The sequence below is a fragment of the Gekko japonicus genome, unplaced genomic scaffold, assembly GCF_001447785.1.
Source record: "Gekko japonicus isolate JY-2015 unplaced genomic scaffold, Gekko_japonicus_V1.1 scaffold555, whole genome shotgun sequence".
Lineage (NCBI taxonomy): Eukaryota > Metazoa > Chordata > Lepidosauria > Squamata > Gekkonidae > Gekko > Gekko japonicus.
In genome coordinates this window covers 79,204-95,459 of record NW_015161420.1, presented here as the reverse complement: position 1 = coordinate 95,459, position 16,256 = coordinate 79,204, and the positions used below count along the sequence as shown (strand labels likewise).

Here is a 16,256-nt window from a genome sequence, read left to right as displayed (position 1 = left end):
AACCTTTACCTTACCTTCTCAGGTCTTAGTCCAACACTTTTAACCACTACACCACACTCAGGGTTGGATTAAGGCCAACTGATGCCATAAACACAGCCCAACAATGAAGCCATAAACACAGCCCCTTGGCACTAGACTTTACCTGGTTTATGTGAAAAATCAGTAAAATAAATAATAAAGAGCTTAAAGGTCCATTACACAAGTCAGTAGATGAGTTAAATGCCAGACAGACCCAGTCAGCTGTGTTTATTCTCGACCAAAGCAAAACTTTCAGACATGAGATTACAAAAAAGGGTGCTATCTGACAAAACCTTCAAAACTAAACTTGTAAACCTTAGTCACTCACCATGTCAAAGAAAACCTTTTTTTAACAATGAAGATTAAAGTCGAACATGGCAGATAAGGACAATTGCAACAATGTGACTAAAACGGAGTGTGGCAGTGGAAAAGTTAAGGGCATGATAGCTGGGGGGGGGGGACTCTGTGGTGTCCCAAATTAAGCATGTGTTTATTTGCTTAATAGTTAATCCAGGGTTGACCACACTAGGTCTCCTAATGCAAAACACCTGCACAAAACAACTAAAAAATCTCAGATTATAACCCAGCCAATCAATACAGATGAAAGCGACTCACTCTCTGGAAACATTTTAGCACTGACTATATTTTTCCTCCTGTCCCATCACCACACTATAAAGCAGATTTCAAGCAATCAGAATGGAGAGACTCATCCCTGCCTCTTGAGCCTCAAGCGGCCAGCGCTGCAAACTACCACACAGCCTTTCCCGGTCTCCACCAATCACGGCGGTCCTCTTTTCCCTCCGCCCAAAGTAGCCCTAAAATCCTCTCCCTCTTCTAAATCCGTCCCCTTCTCATCCGGGGAGGCGCGCCTGACTGTGCGTCAAACGAGGAAGTGAATGGTCAGCTGATTTGCCCTCCCGCCTTTCTTCAGCCGTCACGTGACTCGCTGGCAGGCGTTGCTGTCACCGCGGAGGGGATGGGGGAGCAGTGACGGGGAAGAGCCTTTTTTGGCGTCGGCCGATTTTCGTGCCTCTGCTTTCTCTCCCCCCCCCTCTCTTTTCTGCCCTCTCGTCAGACGCCGGTAAGTGTGGGGCGGGAGCCGCTGGGCCGCGAATGCTCCCGAGTGCCAACTGGTGCCTCGCCCGGGAAAGGGAAAAAAGGGGAAATGGATGGCGGTTTTTCTCTTTCCTCAGCCCTGACCTCTGATTCTCCTTACCCATTGGGAGGCCTGGGGGGAAATCTCCCCCCCGCCCCCCCCCCACTTTTGTCAAGGCCGGCGTCTGCGTGCCCTTGCTGACAGTGTGCAGGGAAAGCGCAGGGGTTCCACTCGTTGTGCCGGTGCCTTGTTGTTCGCCATACCTGGGTGATGGTGGGGTCTGTCTGAAGTTCAGGGGCTTTGGTCCCCCCCCCAGCACTTCGTTTTGTTTTTCTAATCATTCTGCTAAAGAGGACATTCGGGGCATCCTCTCAGGCTCTCTCCTCCTTACCTGTCATTTGTTTCTCCCTTATGATTTTTTCTAACTTAGGGAGAGGTGAGTCTATAGAAAGTTCATTGAGCGTTAGAGCTTGTGATACCAATATGGAAAGATACTCGATAGCAGTTGTTCTTAACCTTTGATATTGGCCCCTTGACCTAACACTGCTTACGTCTTCCTTTTCTCCCAGTGAGGACCCAGAGTGGCTTTGCCCATCACATTTCCCCTCACATCCTTTGCTCATCACATTTTCCTTACAAAAACCACCCTGGAAGGTAGGTTAGGTTGTGATTGGCTCAAGGTCACCCATTGAGCTTCCATGCAGCACTTTATAGTCGCCATTCTGAATAAGTTTTATTGAGTGTAAAGTATGATTTTAATGTTTGTATTGATTGTTTTAGATGAGTTGTTTTATTGTATGTTGTTGTACGCCGCCCTGAGCCGCTTCGGCGGGAGGGCGGGAGAAAAATCAAATAAATAAATAAATAAATAAATAAATATGGCAGACTAGGAATTTGAACCCAAGTCTTCCCGATCCTAGTTTGACACTCTAACCCCTACACTGTGCTGGCTTATTAGATGCCCCCACCATTTATTAATTAAAATACTTATATGCTGCTTTTCCAACAAACACAGTGGATTAAGGCAAAAATCAGACCCACAGATAATGGGCGAGTAAAAAAAAATTACTGCTATACAGTTTGCCATCAAAATAATTCTTTCCTTATGAAACTAACTGCAGAAATGTTCACAGAAAAAGAATAGCCTTTTCTTATGGAATATGAACAGCCCTCTGTAACTGCTTGGTAAAATCATTCCATAACTCTGAACTAGTAGGCCTGTGCTGTGGTTACATGGATACGTGGAAGGGAGAATTCAGTCAGGCAGCAGTCCAGGGAGGATCTGAGGTATCAAACAAGTTCATAGCAAGTAGCATTCCAGACAAAGCAAACTGACATGTATTTATGATTTATGTATATAAATACACAAATCTCAGGTATACATTCAATGAGACTTTTGTGCCTTATGGCCATTGGTCAATCTTTTAATGTTAGGTTTGAGTCTAGTTTGTTTTTGTGTGAATTTTTCAAGGGACTGGGAGAGAAATCTAGTGTTTATGACAATCCTTGAGGGGAAGTGAGAACATAAAACACTTGCCTCTACTTGCTGTTGGAAGCAATGGAAGTGGGAAAGGGGGCTGCCTAAAATTCTGCATGTCCTCCAACATTTGTAGGTTGCCACCATTAAGAATCATTGGTCTAAAGTGTGTTTTGTTTAAAGTTTAAGTTAACATGGGTTAGTGGTTCCTATTTCCATCCGCTTCTAATCCACATGTCTTTGTGGTGTGTCTGAATGCTGTACTCTGGTTAAAAAAATGCAGAGCTGCTGTTGCTGGAAATAAATGATTGCAGATAGGAAAAGCCAGTACATCACTGAATCCTTGAGCAGCCTTTTCTTTTAAGAGTAATATTTTTATTTGCTTACTTTAGAGTCTGCTTTTCTCAATGAAACTCTGGAGATAGTGACAGTGGATAGTCAGATACCTTGATATATATATGACTGTGGGATATAGCATGTCTTTTACTTACCTATCTGTACAATCCTCTTGCTGCCCTTTGAAAAAATATATAGTTGAAGATCCAGAGGCTTTCCATCCCAGTTCAGTGGCTGTAAGTTTGTGTTTCAAGTGAACATCTTTTCTGTATGTTGCTTATTTTAAAGCTCTGTTCTGTAATGTATGATTCCTTGGGGGAGGGGTCATTCCACATTGTATACAAAGCTTAAAACTTCTAAATTTGTCATAGTACTTCCACATTCTGGGTTGGCTTCTTTTTATAACAAGTAACAATAAAGTTAAAGTAATAAGTCCCATAACTTCTCCATCTGATGAAGGAGAAATAACATATTTCAGAAAGATTGTGGTTGATGTTACCCTGAAAGTTAAACCAGGAAATCAGAGACAGCTGCTAAAAAGGTTTTTATTGCTTCTGAAAGCAGTCATGATTTTTGTATGTTCAATGTTAGCCTGGTCTTATAAGGGAGAAGCACACTGATTTGGGTGTACATTCTTGGTTCAGCGAAGTTTTAGTATAACCATGCTTCAGCACGTCATTAGAAATTTACTGCTGACTTTAATTGACATTGTAGAATTGTGCCAAGTGTTAATTGCTTTGGTGAGTCTTAATTAGTCTTACAGAATATTAAACGCAATGTGTGAAATTTCAGGTTTCACACTTGACCCAGTCATATGAGAAGTAGTAACTTAAAATTCTACAACATCACATGCCGTGTTTGTTACAGGGATTCATAATAGGGAAGTTGAACTTCCATTAGCTATACATAGGTAGAAGAATTCCATAGTTATCTGTTCTTAGACGTACAACAATCTTAAATTAATTGTGGGAAAACTTTTATGCTCTCACTAAAAGAAAAGGCATGTGCTCCATCACATTAGTATGTGGGGTCCTTCAGGGGGCAATCCTCTCCCCAATGTTTTTAACATTTACATGCATCCCCTTGCCCAGCTGGCGTAGAGTTTCGGGCTGGGATGTCACCAGTATGCTGATGATACCCAGTGTTATCTGCTGATGGGCGGCTGGCTGGATACTGCCCCAGTAACTCTGGCTGAGGTGCTGGAGTCTGTGGTGGGATGGCTGAAACAGAGCCGGAGGAGACTGAATCCTTCCAAGACAGAGGTTCTGTGGCTGGGGTGGGGGAGATTCAGGTTTGGAGTGCCAACTCCCAGCTCTTGATGGTGTGCGCTTAAGACCGGAACCAGCCGTCAAGAACTTGGGTGTGATTCTGGATGCCTCCCTAACAATGGAGGCCCAGATAGCAAATGTCACCAAACTGGTGTTTTTCCAACTGATCTGGGTTGAGGAACTGGCTCCCTACCTGTCTCACCCTGATCTAGCCACCGTAATCCATGCAATGGTCACCTCCAGATTAGATTACTGTAACTCGTTCTGTGTGGGCCCGCCCTTGTACAGAATGCAGCGGTGCGAGTCCTTATGGGCCCCCTGCGTACAAAGCACATCCATCCTGTGCTGCGAGAGCTACACTGGCTTCTGATGGAGTACCAGGTCAAGTTCAAGGTTCTGGAATTGACCTTCAAAGACCTTAATGGTCAGGGACTCACGTATCTTTGGGACAGCCGCTCCCAGTATAACCCCAAAGAGCATTGCACTCAGTAGATCAGAACTTACTTGTGGCCCCTGACCTGAGGGATACCTGGCTGTCCTCAAGCAGTGCCGGAGCATTTTCCAGCCTGGCCCCAACCTAGTGGAACTCTCTGCCGAATAACATCCATGCCCTGCAGGACCTGATGCAGTTCTGCAGGGCATGTAAGGCAGAGATGTCCCACCAGGCATTTGGTTGAGGACAGCAATGGTCTCATCCTCCCGGCATTCCCTTCCCCTGCCCCCCCCCCCATGCGGCAGTGTCACTACTGGAATTCTCTAGCGCCATCTTTTAGATGAAAGTAAACAGTATTTTATCGTTTAAGCCATTTTAAAATTATATATGTTATGAATTTACTATGTTGTACACTGCCCTGAGCCCTGCCTTGGCAGGGGGAAAGTGGTCTAGAGTCTAGTGTTTAATGAATTAATTAATCAGTGATGTACTTAGTGCTGTTGGTGGGATCATACATGAGTTAGTTGAGATTATGTGTTTATACATCTTGATGAAGAATCAAGACCTTTGATATAGCTGCACATTTTGGGAAATGTACTTTGAAAGGGAGGTTTGAAATGAAGAAGAAGATATTATATTTATACCCAGCCCTTCACTCAGAGACTCTGAGCGGCTTACTAACTCCTTTCCCTTCCCCTCCCCACAACAGACACCCTGTGAGGTAGGTGGGGCTGAGAGAGCTCTTTCAAGAACTGCTCTTTGAAGAACAGTTCTGACAGAACTATGGCTTGCCCAAGGTCATCCAGCAGCTGAAAGTGGAGGAGGGGGGAATCAAACCCGGTTCTCCCAGATTAGCGCCCACGCACTTAACCACTATACCAGACTGGCTGAATGGAAAGAATTGGAATTAAGGGTGGAACTCAACAAACAAAAAAAAGAGTAATATTACCCTGGTCTACCATCTTCCCCATAACAATGATCTAGCAGTATTTATTAGTGTTATGTTATATTTGCATCCGTTCTGCTTGTTTCTTTTCATCTCAGTTTGTCCTGTGTTGCTTCTGTTCTAATCTTCATAGGCTTTCTGTGCAACCATGCAAACCCAGTTTCAGTGCTGTGCGTTGTTCCTTGAGTCAGTAGAAAAGATAACTGTGTCTATTGGTTGGGAAGGACATAGAGACACTGCAAAGCAGCTGGAGTTGTCTGACATTCAGCTGCTGCCTATTTGCCATTTAAGACTGTGGCATATTTGGATAGGTCAGGATTCAGGCTTCAAGAAGAAAAGGCATGGGGGTGGCTAGTGAGGAGGACAGTGGCTGGGGATGAGGAATTTTTGAGTCCTTGTTCAAATCATCAAGATTAAAAATGTAGTTACTGAAGTGAGGGAAGGGGCGATGTTGGAGCCAGCCAGCTTTGCCACTGATGAAAGGGGGGGGTCCTTTCTGACCACCCCAAAAAAGCTATACATTGCATGGACAAAAACCTTGTGGGATAGGTTCTGTAAGGGGGTAAATGATAGAGGCTGAGCAAAAAAGTCAGCTGGATCCAACACATAGTCTGGCCTCAGCCGTAGGAAGTATAGGGCTACAGGGAAATCATTCCCACCATTAGCAGCAGTCAGTTCAGAGGAGCAACAGCTTTCTCCCTCCCTTCTACAAAAGAACGGTGAAGATGGGAGGGCCAGCCAGAGGATGTGTTCATCTTTTCCTCCCTGTAAGTGCCTGCAAGGGAAAGGCCAGTGTGTGTGTATGTGTGCTCTTTTATTCTCAATGCGAGTACTTGTGTCTGCTACTCTGTGAACCTTTGGGAAAGCGCAGCATATAATCAAATGACTAAGAACTATAATCAAATGACAAAGAACTATAGCCCTAATCAGGAACTGCATATGGGAGAGGTACAGTCCATCTCAGCTGTTCCATTACATCTTAAGGCATACCTGGGAGAAACAGTTGGTGCTTTTATACATTAAACTTTCATCCAGATAAACCAAGCAGTACAATATTTGTTGAAGACAAGAAACACAATGAAGTTTGAACTGCACTAGTCATATGAAAATAAGATAGTGATTACCGAAAGATTACCTGAAGAAATCTTATGGGTTGATAGAAAAAAGCTTAGCATTAGCAATTAGGAGACTGTACACTAAAGGTAGTGGTATTTATATTTTCCTAATATAGTTCTTTAATTTCATAGGACTAGGATTTCTTTGAATGGTTATGCCTGCCCATTTTCATATTTCATTATGAATGGTATTTCAGGAAAAAATGAACTCTAGTAGCAGTAGGCATTTTCATATTCCTGGGGTTATGTTGGTCTAGCTCTTTGGCATTTTGTAGTAAAATCTTAGGAAGTGAGTTAATTTGCAGTCCAGATGGGTAGCAGAGAGGCCCTTAAGTGTTTCTCTGTGGTTTGCATTATCCTTACGAGATACTGTCAGAGGTATTGTAGTCTTCATGAAAGTGTTCTTCAAAGGTTCAGTAAGCAGAATGCTTTTCATAAAAGCTTACCATTTATATTTGGTTATATTTACTAATCCCATTTGAACATCTGGGCATGCCATACCAAGCCTGAAGTGTGCCTTGCTTACTGGAAGTTATTTCCTCATGAGCTATGACTAGCTTACCATCAGAATGCCTGCCCAGATCATAGTCACAACAATGGTTTTATTTATTTACTACATTTTTATCCCACTTTTCTATCTGAGGGATCCAGGGTTGTGTGCATCATTCCTTCCTCAATTTTATTCTCACAGCGACCTTAGGAGGTAGGTTAGGTTCAGGGAGTGCTGCTGGGTCAGTGAGCGTTCTGGCAGAGTAGGGATTTGATTCTGGGGATCTGAGTCTGAGAATTTAAGCACTATACCACACTGGCTCTTCTAATGTGTTCCAAGGAACTCTTTTTGTTGTTGTTGTTCAGGAGTGTTTCTAGGGCCCTGCTCTTACTTCTTACAAGAGAGCAACAGGCATGAAGCGTGTTCTGCATCAAACCCATCTGTAGTGTGTGAGGATTCTGTGCCAGATGTGTGATTTTTCAACAGACATTGGTCATGGGAACAGTTCCCTGAATGCAAGATTTTGAAAGTAACAGTTTTAAGGGGTAGAGTGAGGAATCTAGAGGGGTTTGTTCGTAGTTCAAGTTCAAATTGTGCATCTGACTTTATGTAGTTCTACTTTTCATGAGGAAATCAGGGGGTTTGCTTCGGACAGTTTGTTCAACCCATGAGCATTTAACAGCTGAAAGCTGTGGGACTCTTAAGCTTCTCAGAAAACAATTAAATCTGAATAACTTTATTCTCTTGGGAAAGCAAAGGAATTAGAAATGATTTTATCTCAGTCCACCTTTATATCAGGTTTATTTTGAATGTCTTCTATCACTAGCTCATGCTCATTTCTTTGCTGCTGCTTACATGCATTTGTTATGACATTTGTGTAAGAAAAATCTTGTACATCTGTTATGACATTTGTGTAAGAAAAATCTTGTACCCTGCTGAATTATCACAGCATTTTTACCCTTACGTTTCTAGCCTTCGATATTGGTGTCAGTGTTTTTGAAGGTCTTTTTAAAGGCTCTTTGCTAATTCCTCTTTTTCCTCTTGTAGTATTTGAGTTATCAAACTGTGTGCCTTACATTTCAGCTAGTGGTTTGCTAGAACAAGGGATACAGAGTGAAGGGTAAGGTGCATGAGCTCATATAAGCAAGCTAATTATGAACTGTGGAATCCAAACATTCAATTTTAAGTAGCCTAAGGGTATGCTTAGCTCAGTGGCTGCAAACATGTGCCGTGTGGCTTGTGAACATGTGCCATGTGGCAATTTAAGAGAGTTTAAGGCACTGTAATTCTTTTAATGCTATCTGTAAGCTTCATTAGCATTTTTAACTCTCACTTTCTGTTTTATTTCATATTCTTTTTTACAGTTGGCTACAATAGCTCCTCCTTTTTGTTTCTTGTCCCTTTGGCAAATGTTTTCTGTTTAAAGTTGTTAGCTCTGCTTTGTGTGTATACCAAGGAATAGTTGATCAAAATATGTCTTTTGTTGCTTTTTGAGGCCTGGCTGCTTATGCAGCAGAATGTATTAAACTATTTTTAATAGATTTTCTTTTAACCCAATGGTCCCCAAGGCTGCTTACAAAATATTTAATATTCAATAAAAATACAATAGTGCCATAAAGAAGGGAGTTCCATAGCTGGGGGGACCTTTGTCAGGTCCCTGCCAGACAAACATCTGCTAATGCTGATGCCTGGAGGAAGGGGCTTTGCATAAGTACAGTTGGTCCCACAGCACTTCTGCGGTCCTTCACTATTTCCAGATTTCAGTGTAGAGTTTACAACCTCCCTGGATTTTAAAAGAAAGGTGAGGGGAAAGGGGAGAAAGAAAGAGTTGTGCGCCACCTTCATATTGATGGTGCTGTATACCAGGAGTGAGGGAGTCCGGATCATAGGCTGTAGTAAGGGGAAGGAGGTGGTTCATAACAGGAACAACACAGGCAGAGCAGTATCGTTTCTTGCCCCGGCCTGGATAGCCCAGGCAAGCCCAATCTTGTCAGATCTCAGAAGCGAAGAGCGACCTCCAAGGAATACCAGGGCCAGGTCACAGAGGCAGGTTATCAAGCCACATCTCTGAAACATCCTAGCCCCATTAAGGGTCACCAGAAGTCAACATGACTTCCAGGCTCGCAAGCACATTAACACACACACACACACTCTCACAAAAATAGTTTTTTAAAAAAACATTGTTTCTTTGCTTCCAGCACCACCTCCAAATAAGCTTTCAGAAGTCCTCTGATCTGTGTTCAGTCAAAAATGACTGGAGATTTTTCTCCCATTGCTCCAATTGCCTTCCAGGCTTCTTCTCCTGATTGTGAGATTAAGGAAGCTCTTTGATCTTGGCAGTTCTCTTTTCCGAAGTTCAGTCAGTATTCTGATAGAAATAAAATCCAGTTGTAGATCTTTAATATGAAATTGTTACTCTTTGTCAGTTTTGCCAAATTGCAAGTCACAGCAAACTGTGGTTAAACTTGTTACTGAAGGTGGGGAGAGAGCGCATGAGCTTGTGGCACATTGCTGATTCTTCAAATCATGGTTTTGAGGATTAGAACATAATGTCTTAACTGGGCTGCTGTTCGTTTACCCTAAAGGTGCCAGGCAAATGAATGGAAAAGAAGTAGATGCAGCACAATATAAGCCTGTAGACTGTATGAAGATCGGGGGGGGGGGGGAGGTCTTTGCTGTAATCCCCAAATCATCATACAAATTTATTTGGGGTTATTCTGGTGACTCCTAGCCCCAGTAATTGATATAGGGACCGTTCAACATGGCTTATTTCTACATCATGAACATAGGCAGTTTTATACCAGTTTAACTCTTATATTTTCTCCTTTCCAAAGAATCCTGAGGCTTGTCGTTTGCCCCCCCCCGGGGGGGGGGCAGTTGAAGGCTCTCTTTTAGAGAGATCCCTAGCACTCTGCCTCACTTTGCAGAATTACAGTCCCCTGGGGAGAAGCCATGAGAAAACAGTGTAACACTATATTGTAAATATCATCTTTCATGCCATCTTGATTGGTATGAGGACAAGGGAAGCTAACGTCCCCTTCCTACAGCAGACTGAATAAAAGCATGCAATGAACAGTGTGGAGGTGCTTTTATGTCTGGCTGGCTGAGAAAGATTTTCTTCTGCAGTTCTTTAAGAGTCCCTAGCAAAAGCCTGGAGTTGCACAGATTCCCCCCCCCCCCGGCTGTTGGAACTCCATCCACGTAGTGCCACGTTATAAGTTGTGTATTCTGAATGGAGCTTACTCTATAGCTAAATATGTTCCTTTTTGTTTTAGGGTCATCTGTATCTTCCAAAGTAATCAGTGTCAAGATAAAGTGACAAACATGACAGAGTTCTGGCTCATTTCCGCTCCTGGGGAGAAAACGTGTCAGCAAACATGGGAGAAACTGAATGCTGCAACTACTAAAAATGCCAACCTCTCCACCAATGCAAAGTTTAATATTCCAGATTTAAAGGTATGTCAACATTTTTTCATCCATTCAAATCCTTTTGCTTTGCGCCTTAGATTTAGGGAGATTGTGCATGGTAGTGCAAGCCTGGCACATTTATTCTGCTGAAGAATATGATAACAATACTTTGAATCTCTATAGTAAAGCATACCATTGCAAGCCATGCCTGGACCTATTTAAAATGTGCAATACAAATACTTCTGGATGGCACAAATTGAAATTGCCCCCTTTTCTGATCTTGCCACGGTTTGTTTTTTGCAGCATTCATAGTCTGCCTTTCTCAAGAAGACTTAAGGCAGTTATCTAATAATAATAAAATAATAATAATACTTTCAATTTATTAATCGCTTTCCCCAGTGGGCTCAAAGCGATGTACAGTTACACATTGTAGACAGGGGACTAACAATGTTCATAGGGGATAGGGAAGACAACATATATTCATTTTAATTGCACACGCTGTCACTGCACGGTGTAAATCTAGATGTATGTAGCCTGGTAATTGCTTTCACAACTCCTATTAGTTTACTGTAAAACATTTCAACTGTTGCAAAACATCGCAGTTAGACTGCTGACCAGTAATCACCAATATGATAGTAGTGGGCCAGCATTAAGAGCCAGTTGATTTCTAAATTTATTTATTTTTTGGATTTATATCCCGCCCTCCCCAAAAGTTATGTGCCAGGCTATGAGAAACCATGCCATTTGAAAGCTGCTCACTACTTGAATTGTCTCTCTTATGTGTCACATCTTCAGACTTTCTGTGTGTTCTTGGTGGTGAATTGGGTGGTGATCCAGTGTAATAAGACTAATCAACATCATTGGCAGCAGTCAAAAGTTATGGCCTCCGCATGGAGTTCCACAATGCATTAATATTCCTTGGCTTCTATAGTATATAAAGCAGTCATCAGTGTTCTGAATATTGTTTCTGTAGTTGAGGGATGTTACTGATACGAGGCAATACTTTTATGGGCAGAATCTGTAATTTAAGATATATTTTAAGATTAAAGGAATTCATTTTAAATGGTTAACACTTTATATCATTGTATAGATATATAGTCTCCTTTCCCTTGACACATTGAAACAGGTTCCTTAAACTTCTATCTAGAAAGGTCCTGTTGATTAGCCCAAGGGAACTACTGACTTTGCATCTCTGCAATGTGCCAATACGTTGTATCAAAAAGTCATGGCTAAAATTGTAGATTTGTGAGGAAGAGAATTCGTCCTTGGTTAGACTTGCAGCTCTGTTGTTTTTTTAAAAAATCCAGATTTAAATTTACTGAACTTCAGTTTTCATCAGTTCTGATCTGCAGTTCCAGAAACCAAGTATTTATTACTCTAAAGCCAGGTACTGTCTTCTGGAGCTTTTTCCTCTCTTACCTGGCGAGAGATGGTGAGATTCACAATTTTATTTATTTTTATGTATTTAATTAAATTTTTATACTGCATCCTCTCCTGTGAGGTCTTGGAGCGGTTTACAATAAAACATTCCAACAATAACATTTAATTAAATACATCTAAACATTAAAATAGCACTGGCTAATAAAATACAATTACAGTAAAAAATTCATAAAACATCAATAATAGCACAAGCTTCCATCCAAGGAAGTAGCATGTCTAATCCTGTAATATGTCAACCTGCTTGTATGGAAAGACAAATAACTTGGGAAAGAGGTTAACTTACTTGGCTGTTTGTGTGTGTATGTAGGCACTGAGGCATGAGCTGCAGTCTGTCTTTGTCAAATGGGTGCCAGTCAGTGCTGGGCCTCTGCAGTTTAATTCATTTTTTTTTAGGGTCGCTTCAGACATTATGGGTCAGTGAATCTGCCATGTATTTACCTGTGTATTTTCATCATGGATCCCAGAAAATTCACTTTCTTTTCTGCTGTTGCTGTGTGTATGTGTTGGTGGGACATCACTTCAAGTTATAGGGCATGTGTTGCTGACTGATGATGGACTGTCTAATTTCTTAATGTGTCAGGTAGCTGTCTTAATGTGTCAGGTAGCTTCCTAATTATCGATAAAATAATTACATTACTTCAGAATGATAGACCTTTTTCTAATGGAGAATTTCTTTGGCTGGTATCTTGTCCACAGTTATTGGGAAGTAAAAGTCATTGTAGTCTGTTTTTCTGAGTAAACATGAGTACATGAGACTGTAAATCTAGAAATTCCACTTTATTATGCTGTTCACACTTCCTAAAACCATTCTTGTCCTCTGTAGGTCGGCACCCTTGATGTTTTAGTTGGTTTGTCAGATGAGCTGGCTAAACTGGATGCATTCGTGGAAGGGTAACTACTACTACTATTAGTATCAGCAAATTATCTGAACTAGCATGTGTTGAGTCTGGTCATAATATACAAGCCTAGATGCTGTTAGTTAATGGTCTTTAGTTTTCAGGTTAACCAGCTTAATATTAGTGTACTGCAGTTTTCCTTATGAAAATGTTCAGTCTATAACTTTGAATTCTGAAACATGCTTTCAGTTTCTTGAACACTAAAAAGCATTTCTAATTAGTGCACTGCTTTACCTGATAGTTGTTTAGATCTTTGTAATATTGGATGTAGTACTACAGCTGAGTGAATTGATTAAATGTGGCAAAAATAAGAGACCATGTCCAGCCTTAAGAAAAAGGCATTTTCTATTCCTGGGGCAAAGAATAGGTCCTAATATAAAACACGAGGAATTTCTCAGATTGTCTTTTAGAGCATTAGCAAGAGTAACAATTTATATCACAGTATTGTACCTTGAATTCTGTCAGGCTGATAGACAAAATTCAAGATATTATGATGTAGATTGTTATTCCTATTTAATATAACCATTTCAGCTACTGGTGAGTGTAGGGGAAGAAAGATAAAATAGGTTAATTTCTTAATCTTAACTTTGTCTCTTTCCTGGTCTTCAGTACTGTGAAGAAGGTGGCGCAGTATATGGCTGATGTGCTCGAAGACAGTAAAGATAAAGTTCATGAAAACCTTCTGGCCAATGGTGGTAAGTGTTAACGTTCTCTATAGGATAGCTCTGAATGTAGACTGTATATGCAGCAAATGCTTTCCTGTGGTTACTCTAAGTAACTTCTGTAACAAAGGTAATATCAAGAATTCAAGCCAGGCAAAAAGCCTGGAAATCAATCTTTAAATAAATAGATTTTCTTCCTTGAGAAATGGTTTTATTTCCTTTTGATATGATGCTGCTGTCATTACCCTGTTTGTAATTGTTTAGGTTATTTATGCAGTCAACATAATGTTCTATCTATGTTTGGAGCCAAATCTTCATGCATAACTGTAAAAACATTCTTGAAGTACACCTCAGTTTAGTTGCTTAGAAAATAAGTACAATTGATTGAAATAAAACATGATCTTGTCCCTTGAAGTTTTGTCCCAGTCAATTTCTTTAATGTTTCTATTACACTTGCTTCCTTATGTCTTATTCTAGATATAGTCTCTTACAAAAGGGGCTAATAGGTTGATAAAATATTTAGAATTTTTCCTTAATTAGTTCCATAATCTTCAAATAATGTAGCAAAGATCATGGCTTGCATTACCAAAGTCAGTACTGAATCTCTTTGTTTTTAGTTGACTTGGTCACCTACATAACCAGATTCCAGTGGGATATGGCAAAGTATCCAATCAAGCAGTCTCTGAAGAATATTTCAGAAATAATTGCTAAGGTAAAATAACATTATTCAAGATTGTGTTCTCATCCTTGATGAAACTGACAGTTTTACTGTATATAGCAGAGGTTCTGACCTATGAAGTGATAAAAGGAGGTCTCTTCTGTAGCAAAACTAGCAATATAATATAGTTGTATACAGCCTGGCAGAAATCCCAGCATAAGTCTTCTGTTTCAAAAATCTTCTTCGGAGGATAATGGCTCACTATCATGCTTATCACAACAGATCAAAGAATATTTGATGCTAATGCATGGAGTCTGATGTGTCATGCATCTTCCGGGAGAAAAGGGCCTTTTTTGAAACAGAAGATTTATGCTGGCGTTTCTGTCAGGCTATATACAACTATATTATATTGCTAGTTTTGTAAAATAGCAAGGGCTGTTTAAAGGAGCCACATGCATTATCTGGAATCCAACAGGAGGCTTTTTACAACTATATTACATTGCAAGTTTTGAAAGTTGGCAAGGACTGCCAAAAGGAGCCACAATCATTATTTGGAATCCAACAGGTTTAGCACGATTACGTTATATTGCAAGCTGTGAAATTTGGCAAGGACTACTTAAAGGAGTGGCATGCATCATTTGGAATCCAACATGCAGAAGCTCTAGAGACTATAATCCAGGAAGTGTGCTTTTCATAAAATATAAATAATTTGGCAAGAACTTTTTATATGATTTAGACACATTGTATGGGATATTTATTATGTTGTATTTATGGAGTATTGATTTATGCACTATGTTGTGGTTATAGGTTATTTTATATTAATATATTATATTATTAAATCTAGTCATTTATGTGTTATTAGTTATTCACATGGACTCTTTTATGGCCTAGTAACTGTGGCAGGTTTGCCTCCCCCACTGGGATGCTGCTGGGTAAAAGCGCTGTTAATTGGCATATTTAATTAACTGACAACCCCACATTCCCTCCAAATGCTGGTTAACAAAGCTTTTTACTGTACTAATCTGGCATTAACCTGCAGTGTACCAGGCTGTGTCTCTCATCACATTCTACAATCTTTTCTCTTCAAATTTCTCTCTCTACTCGCTTGCCTTCCTTTGCCTACTGGAAAACTCTCCTTGTGGTGCCCTGTATAGGAAAGTCATCTCATGATACATTTCCAACATATGTAGTTCACAGTGGCCTAGAAACTTTAAAATGTACACTCGGCTTCCTAATGAACTGCAATGCAATAGCCCACGGACTGCAAAATTACCTTTTGAGGCCCCACACTGAAGTGTGTTGCTACTGTAAAGGGTGTTGGCACTAATCTACTTTTTAAAAATTTAGAAGGTACACAGAACATTGTCTGAATTAAACAAATACTTGATGTCCAATGCATTTTGCACTATGATAAAAAAGAATATATTTTAAAATACTATAAAACTTCCAAAGCAAATGTAGCTATATAATAGAACAGCCAGGCAGGTGTTTAAACTGACGTGTTCGAAAATTCCAGGCACAGTTGTATAGTGGGGAACCTGCAAGGGCTTGCAGGGGGGGCACCACACTTTCCCCTCTGTCCCCCTACCCACACTATTTCATCTTTTCCTCCACCTGGCAGTCGCCCCCCCCATCCTCATGTTTCTCTGTTTCTTTCTCACCTTCCCACCTACCAGCAAATTACCTTTTATCTGCCCCCCCTCTTCAGCTATATTAGTTAATTACTTCATTTATACCCTACATTTCTCCACAATGGCGACCCAAAGCCTAGGCCATAGACTTAATTGTGACCATTTGATACTGCACAAGTTTCCTTGAGGTGTTCTAAGTAAAGGGAGGAAGTGCAAACATATCTATTACCCTCAAGTTTAGGGACTTCTTTTCTCTACTAAATGAAGTGCAAGATATTAATGGAAATCATGTGGGTGCTGGTGATATGTCAAAGCATTTTGTTTGGTTTTTCTTTTAAATTGATTCAAACATTAAATCATTGATTACTTTGTTAAAACATAG

At 40.7% G+C, this 16,256-nt stretch overlaps 1 protein-coding gene across 1 annotated transcript in view; it reads left to right on the top strand.

Moving 5' to 3' along the window:
• The first annotated feature begins 918 nt into the window (after positions 1–918).
• The window catches only part of ATP6V1C1 (ATPase, H+ transporting, lysosomal 42kDa, V1 subunit C1), a 52,628-nt gene continuing 37,290 nt past the window's right edge, over positions 919–16,256 (top strand). The window contains exons 1-5 of the mRNA XM_015428134.1: positions 919–1,099; positions 10,455–10,635; positions 12,851–12,918; positions 13,533–13,618; positions 14,203–14,297. Of these exons, the coding sequence (XP_015283620.1) occupies positions 10,504–10,635; positions 12,851–12,918; positions 13,533–13,618; positions 14,203–14,297 (381 nt within the window). The 5' untranslated portion in view covers positions 919–1,099; positions 10,455–10,503. The remainder of the gene's footprint in view (positions 1,100–10,454; positions 10,636–12,850; positions 12,919–13,532; positions 13,619–14,202; positions 14,298–16,256) is intronic.